Source organism: Piliocolobus tephrosceles, chromosome 21 (assembly GCF_002776525.5).
Source record: "Piliocolobus tephrosceles isolate RC106 chromosome 21, ASM277652v3, whole genome shotgun sequence".
NCBI classification, from domain to species: Eukaryota; Metazoa; Chordata; class Mammalia; order Primates; family Cercopithecidae; genus Piliocolobus; species Piliocolobus tephrosceles.
In genome coordinates, this window is record NC_045454.1 from 16,687,025 (window position 1) to 16,694,914 (window position 7,890).

The 7,890-nt window shown below is 53.6% G+C and overlaps 1 protein-coding gene across 2 annotated transcripts; it reads left to right on the plus strand.

The window, feature by feature from the left end:
- The first annotated feature begins 302 nt into the window (after positions 1 to 302).
- LOC111554025 (cytochrome P450 2A13) lies at positions 303 to 7,511 on the plus strand. 2 transcript variants are annotated; one of them, XM_023229274.3, is made up of 9 exons: positions 303 to 1,024; positions 1,303 to 1,465; positions 2,281 to 2,430; positions 2,667 to 2,827; positions 4,007 to 4,183; positions 4,970 to 5,111; positions 5,581 to 5,768; positions 6,274 to 6,415; positions 7,069 to 7,511. In XM_023229274.3, exons 1-9 carry the CDS (start codon positions 845 to 847, stop codon positions 7,248 to 7,250), a joined length of 1,485 nt encoding a protein of 494 aa, XP_023085042.1. In that variant the 5' UTR covers positions 303 to 844; the 3' UTR covers positions 7,251 to 7,511. The 2 variants fall into 2 exon arrangements, with proteins under 2 accessions (XP_023085042.1, XP_023085043.1); XM_023229275.2 differs by lacking the exon at positions 1,303 to 1,465 and having other exon boundaries at positions 303 to 1,034; positions 7,069 to 7,508.
- Positions 7,512 to 7,890: the final 379 nt, after the last annotated feature.

The window sequence follows — 7,890 nt, forward strand, 5'->3', positions numbered from 1 at the left end:
CCTGGCCAATCCCTCTGCCAACTGATAACTCGAGGTACTCTCCTCCAGGTGTGGGGAAAGTTCCCCTGAAATATGGCTCTGGTCTTCCACCCCTTTCCCAACAAGAGATGTGCAGTGGAGGTTCTGTGGCACCCATCCTGGCCTCACTCTGAGGTTCCAATGAGGATTCTGAGCATCAAGAGACAGCTCTGGGCCAAAGCAAAATCAAGTCAGTACCTCGGCCCAGTGCTGAGCTGTGGGCTTTCTGGGAGGAGCTGCTGGGCTTGCTACACACTCCTCCTGCCAGAAACTCCACACCCACACCCTGGGTCTTCCTAGCCCAAAGACTCTCAAGTCCATATGGCTGGAATCCCCCCTCCTGAGACCTTTAACCCTGCATCCTCCTCACCAGAAGACCCCCAAATGCACAGCCACACTTTTGTCTCACCCTAATAAAACCCAGACCTTAGGATTCCTCTCCCCTGGAAACCCCAAATCCACAACTTTGGGGTGCATTCTCAGTCTCAGATCCCAAATCCAAAGCCCAAGTGCTCCCCTATGCAAATATTCCAAACTCCTCAGTTCTACAGTTTATCTGTTGCCCCTCCTAAATCCACAGCCCTGGGGCACTCCTTCTGAAGTACCACAGACTTAGTCTGGAGGCTCCCTCTCTGTTCAGCTTACCCAGGGTCCCCCTCCTCCTCCCTTGCTGACTGTGTCCCAAGCTGGGCAGGATTCATGGTGGGGGGTGTAGTGGCAAGGTGAAATGAGGTGATTATGTAATCAGCCAAAGTCCACCCCTCTTTTTCGGGCAGTATAAAGACAAACCACCTCAGCCGTCACCATCTGTAATCCCACTGCCACCATGCTGGCCTCGGGGCTGCTTCTGGTGGCCTTGCTGGCCTGCCTGACTGTGATGGTCTTGATGTCTGTCTGGCAGCAGAGGAAGAGCAGAGGGAAGCTGCCTCCGGGACCCACCCCATTGCCCTTCATTGGAAACTACCTGCAGCTGAACACAGAGCAGATGTACAACTCCCTCATGAAGGTGTCCCAAGGCAGGGAGATGGGTGGCACGGGGTGGGGGCTGCCCAGCTGGCTGGAGCTTTGTGACAGGGGATTGACCAGTATGCACCAGAGGCTTAGGAAAGGGAGTTTTGGAGGTTAAGCGCCAGGGTCCTAGCCAGGAAAGACAGGATCTTGGGATGTCCAGCTCCCTGACTGTGAGAACCTGGGGATGAAGGATCCCAGTACTTAACATCTCCGTGCTGGGTCCATTCAGAGTGGGGGCTGCTCCCTCTAACCACTCCCACCCACCTCCATCAGATCAGTGAGCGCTATGGCCCCGTGTTCACCATTCACCTGGGGCCCCGGCGGGTCGTGGTGCTGTGGGGACATGATGCCGTCAGGGAGGCTCTGGTGGACCAGGCTGAGGAGTTCAGCGGGCGAGGCGAGCAGGCCACCTTCAACTGGGTCTTCAAAGGCTATGGTGAGGGGGTGCCCAAGAGGGGGAAGGTGGCCAAGAGAACACAATGGTCTCAGTGTCCCCAGGCTTCTCCCTGACTCTCCTGCCCACTGGAGGCTATGGCAGAGCCCTGGGTCTGGTCTTACTTCCCCATCTCCCTTCATTGTGGCCTCTCCGTGTGTGTCCCTCACCTGTCTCCAGCGTCCCTGGCCTGATTCCTCCCTGCCTCTCTCTACCCCTTGTTCTCTCTCCTCCTTCTCTCTCACCGGAGTCTCCTCTTTCCCCTCTCTCTCCATCTTTGAGGACATCCTGGGTTTCTGTTTTCCAACCCTGGTCCTTTGTCTTCATTTGTCTTTTTGTCCCTCTCAGCTTCTGTGCTCCTCGATGTTTCTCCTCTTACTGCTTCCCTCTCTCACTTCTTCCTCTGTCTTAGGATTTCATGGTATTCCGACTTCCACACCTCCAGCCTCCACCTCCTGGTAACAGTCTCTCTTCCTTCCAGACCCTCTCTGTTTCTGTCTCTGTATTTTTCTCTCTTCTTCAGCTCAGCTTAAGAATCTTTCACCATTTTTATTTCCTCCTCCCAGATCTCCCCGTATCTCACTTCCCCTCCCTCCATCCTCTTCCTCCATCTCTCTCTCTCTTTCTCTCCCCCCTTCCTTCTCTCTCTCTCTCTCTCTCTGACTCTGAGTTTGCAGCTCTCCTGGGCACTCTGGCTGAATCCATCTCTCTCCCACCCCACTGCCTCTCTGCTCCACCCTTGGGGAGCCCGTTGGGACTGGTCCGCTCCTGCCCCCGCCGCCCCCTGACCTCTCTCCACCTCCACTTCACCTCCCCAGGCGTGGCGTTCAGCAACGGGGAGCGCGCCAAGCAGCTTCGGCGCTTCTCCATCGCCACCTTGCGGGACTTCGGGGTGGGCAAGCGCGGCATCGAGGAGCGCATCCAGGAGGAGGCGGGCTTCCTCATCGAGGCCCTCCGGGACACGTGCGGTGAGCAGGGGACCCCGATTGCGGGGGCAGGAGCAGGAAAACGCCCAGGGCTAGGGACCCGCGCGCGCGTTCTGCCTGAGGATGGGGACTAGGTGGGGAAAGGCCCCCGCACTTCCAGCCCTGGAGTCTGGCGCTGGGAACTTGGCTCAACAGGGCCCTGCCTCCCGGAATTCTGACTCTCCTCAGGACTCTGAGTTGACTCTCTCCCCAATCCTCTCCTCCGGCCACATCCGCAGGCGCCAATATTGATCCCACCTTCTTCCTGAGCCGCACCGTCTCTAATGTCATCAGCTCCATTGTCTTTGGGGACCGCTTTGACTATGAGGACAAAGAGTTCCTGTCACTGCTGCGCATGATGCTGGGAAGCTTCCAGTTCGCCTCAACCTCCACGGGGCAGGTAACCGGCTGCAGCTCGGCCCGTGACGACCCTACCAGAACCTGTCAACTGCTCCCCTACCTGGAGACAGGTGCCCCAAACTCCCACCCTACTCCAGACAGTGTCCCCTCAAAATCAGCCCCCAATATTGGACAACTGGACGGTTGCAACAGAACCCAGGATGGGTGCCCAATACCCAGTCTCCAAGGACACCTGGATAGCTCAACAGATGCTCCCCAAAACAGAGCCTGTCGGCAGGATGCAAGCCCTCAGCTCAGCTCTCTCACCTGGGCACGTTTTCCCATCCCCAATTTACCCTAATTTGTAACAAGTGCTCCCTACCCTGTTCTTCTGAATATTTTAACACCTGGACAAGTGACTGCCTCAACCCACCTCCTGCATACCTGAACACCTGGTGCTGCAAAATCCAGCCCATCATAATCATTTCACATCTACACAAATGTCCAAATTAGCCCACTGGAATATCTGGCCAAGCGCCCTCTACTTCACCCACTTAAATACCTGAAAACATCGACAGCTGCCCTAACCAACACCCTAAACAAATAAATATCTAGACAGATTATTCCCCAGACACCCAAATAAGTGTTCCCCAAAACTTTCCTATCACACACCTTACAGAGGAGCTCCCAATGCATCCCACTTGGCTAGTAAAGACCTGAACAGGTATCCCGTCCACTTCAACATCTTCACCAGCCCCGCTTTAATACCTGAACACCTGAACAAAAGCCCCCAATCCAGGTGTTCAGGTATTAAGTATAAGTATCTGGGTAGTTGTCTCCAACCAAGCCCACTTGAATGCCTAAATACCTAGACAGACGACACTCTCCTCATACCAGCCCCACCTGAATAGCTAAACACCTGGACAGGTGTCTTCCAACTCAACTTCACTTGAATATCTGAACACCTAGATGTGTGCTCCAATCCAGCCTCATTTGCATACCTGAAACCTGGATATATGCCTCAGTTCTTCTCACCTAAATTACTAGACCGTGGCCCTGGCACCTAACCCACGTGAAAACTTAGATGTAAGTTCCCATCCAACCCCACTGAAATACCTAAACACCTGGACAGATGCCTTTAACTCAGTTCCTTCCTTGCTATGAAACAAGTCCCATTCCCATCAGGCTCCTGCCCCCTGACAGCTGTCCTTCTCTTCTCATCCTCTCTCTGCAACCCCAGCTCTATGAGATGTTCTCCTCGCTGATGAAACACCTGCCAGGACCACAGCAACAGGCCTTTAAGGAGCTGCAAGGGCTGAAGGACTTCATAGCCAAGAAGGTGGAGCACAACAGGCGCACACTGGATCCCAATTCCCCACGGGACTTCATCGACTCCTTTCTCATCCGCATGCAGGAGGTACACCCCAGCAGCCAGTGCAGGGAGGTGCAAAGCCAGGCAGAGGGAAATCAGGCTGGGAGTGGGGCGGGCAGACAACACAGGCCCATTCAAATTAGCCCTCGTCATAATAATCCTCACAATTGGCCAGGCGCACTGGCTCACGCCTGTAATCCCAACACTTTGGGAGGCCGAGGCAGGTGGATCACCTGAGGTCAGGAGTTCGAGACCAGCCTGGCCAACATGGTGAAACCCCCCCTCTCTACTAAAAATCCAAAAATTAGCTGGGCATGGTGGCGCCCAGTGGGGCAGAGGTTGCAATGAGCCAAGATCACAGCACTGCACTCCAGCCTGGGTGACAGAATGAGACCCTATCTCAAAAAAAAAAAAAAATTATTATTTTTTTTAAAGTAACAAGTGAGCCTGCATGGTCATGTGCATGTGCAGTTCCAGCTACTCAGTGAGGCTCAGGAGGCTAAGGCTGGAGGATTCCCTGAGCCCAGGAGTTCGAGTCCGGCCTGTGCAACTTAGCAACACCAAGTCAGTATAAGAAAAAAAAAAATTGACAGCTAAGTTGATAATTAAAGGACAGATGGTCAGCAAGGTGAAGAAGGTGAGAAGGAAGAGCATTTTGGGCAAAGCCAGCAGCCAGGGCAAGGGCTGGAACCTGGAGCGAGTCTGGTAGATCTAGGGTCCCTCTTTCCACCTTTGATCTGGACCAAAGAGAGGAAGATCCAAAGGAAAAGCCCTAGAAGGGCCCTGAGGGCAAGAGGAGTGAGGTTGGCCTAAAGCCCCCTCTCCCTGCAGGAGGAGAAGAACCCCAACACAGAGTTCTACATGAAGAACCTGATGATGACTGCGCTGAGCCTCTTCATTGCGGGCACCGAGACCATCAGCACCACCCTGCGCTACGGCTTCCTGCTGCTCATGAAGCACCCAGAGGTGGAGGGTAAGGCTGGAGGGGGAGGGAAGTGGAGGGCCCCAGACCCTCAAAACTCCACTGACCCTGGTGCAATGTCCCCACCTGTCCCAGATCTCAGGACCCTGAGACATGCTTTGCTGTCCAGAGACAGGGCAATATTCAGCTGACAGGCATCAGCTGAGTCTCACTAGTTGATAAAATGTTGAAAATGTCTGCAGTGATTGGTCAGTCACTCCTGTCCCAAGCCCACTGAGTGCCCTGCTACCTGCTCCTCCGGATCATCCCCTAAGTTCCTCTCTGTGCCTCCCCTGTGATTCTGGCACAGTCTGGTTAACAGGATTCTACTCCAACAACGAGAATGGCTGAGGTCTGTTATGAATGGTCTACCTCTGTATCATATGTGGAGCCATGTCATCCACCCCGTTTTACCTGTTCAGACTATCTTCCCTGCCCTGAGACCCCTAGATACCCAAACACATTCCCCCTCCTCCCCAAGCCAAGGTCCATGAAGAGATTGACAGAGTGATCGGCAAGAACCAGCAGCCCAAGTTTGAGGACCGGGTCAGGATGCCCTACATGGAGGCAGTGATCCATGAGATCCAAAGATTTGGAGACGTGATCCCCATGAGTTTGGCCCGCAGGGTCATAAAGGACACCAAGTTTCGGGATTTTTTCCTCCCTAAGGTGCTGTCCTCCCCACCCCACCCCCAGACTACGGGGACTTCCAACATCCCACCCCCATTAGAAGCTTTCTAGACCCTGTTCTACTCCCTCAATCAGTCAAAAAGGACTTCCCCCACCACCACATCCGTTCCACCTTCCCACTTAGAGATTCGTGAGTCCTGCATCTCCCCAGACTCTTTGCATCAGGAGAATCAACCCCATGTTCCCAAACTTCCTGTCTTAAGAAACAGGAGCCCCCTTTCCATTAGGCCTTTTGCCTTAGGGACACAAGTCTCAGGTCCCCCAAACACCCTGCCTAGCAGGACGTGGACCCCATGTCTCCCAAACTTCCTGTTGCAGAGACGTGAACCTTCTATCCCCCAAAGCTCCTCTCTCAGAGGACCCCAACTCCTCCATGCCTGCCACTTCCCCTTACCTGGGGCACCCTAGTTCCCCCTCCAGCCCCTGTGTACTTTCACCAATCCCCAGCCTTCCTCATCACACACACCTTCCTCCTCCCTCCCAGGGCACTGAAGTGTTTCCTATGCTGGGCTCTGTGCTGAAAGACCCCAGGTTCTTCTCCAACCCCCAGGACTTCAATCCCCAGCACTTCCTGGATGAGAAGGGGCAGTTTAAGAAGAGTGATGCTTTTTTGCCCTTTTCCATCGGTAAGAGACCACTGTTTGCCGCCAGGCCACTGCTCACACCAGCAGGCGCCTCTCTCACCCAGCTCCCCTCTCTGCGGTGTAACCTGGTATTTCTCCAGCTTGGAAGTTTGTGTTAGAATCTACCCTTAAGCTTCCAGCTGATATTTCCTTAACTACCAAGCACCCACTACCTGCGCCCAGGTAAAAGGAAAGGAAACATCTTTCCCCATAGATGTATTTGTCTAGGGTCACACAGCAGATTCTTCAGATCCCTGAAAAGGAGATGACGGCACAGCAGTCATATTTTCAAGTGTATCCTGCAGGAAGGGACATCTAAACCTCGCATTGCTACACCTGGCATGGATCATCCATCTCTGATGGATGCGTGACATTATACCTTTTTCAAAACCCATAGAAATGTACAACACAGAGTAAACCCTAATGTAAACTATGGACTTTGGTTAATAATAATATATCAATATTGGTTCACCATTGTTACATCTCTTATAGAAAGAAACTGAGACTCAGGGAGGATCAGAGTCTCCTCTGAAAGTCTCTGAGTCCATAATATTCCACCTCTCCTCCCTGGGAGAGCCGCAGCTGGAGGTCGGTAGTGGGGCGAGGCTGCACTGAGAGTGGGCTTCACCTCCACCCCTCCCGCCTCTCCTCCTCAGGAAAGCGGAACTGTTTCGGAGAAGGCCTGGCCAGAATGGAGCTCTTTCTCTTCTTCACCACCATCATGCAGAACTTCCGCTTCAAGTCCCCCCAGTCGCCCAAGGACATCGACGTGTCCCCCAAACACGTGGGCTTTGCCACGATCCCGCGAACCTACACCATGAGCTTCCTGCCCCGCTGAGTGAGGGCTGCGCTGGTGCAGGTCTGGTGGGCGGGGCCACGGAAAGGGCGGGGGCCAGGGGCGGGGCTCGTGGGAGGGGCGGGGCTAAGAATGGGGACCGGATAGGGGAAAGGAAGCTGCGAGGTGGTTAGAGGGAAGAGAAGAAACAGAAGGGGCTTAGTTGACCTTGATGAGGGGCTTCCGAGCTGGGAGGAGAGGACGGGAAACCTTAGATTATGCTATGAAGAGTAGTAATAATAGCAGCTCTTATTTCCCGAACAAGTACCCCCATGTCAGCTTTGTACAAAAAGCGTTTGTTCACAAAGCGTTGCACGCTCACCTCACTTAATTGCCACAAACCTCTACGAAGGGGAAAAGCTTTCATGCCCATTTTACACGTGACAAAGCGGAGGCTTAGAAAGTTGTCTATCTGATGTCTCATAAAACATAAGTGCCCAGAAAATCTTTGAACACAGATGTGTGCCCATATCCCTCTAGAAAGATTCTTAAAAAGCACTCCTTCCTCACGTAAAACAGCTTAGTGTATCATCACATGGCCTGAACATCCCTGTCCTGGGGGTTTTTCCAGAGACCTGGTGAGTGGCTGTCCTGCCTTCACTGCCCACATGCCCACACTCTCACCTACTCAACATGCTTTGAA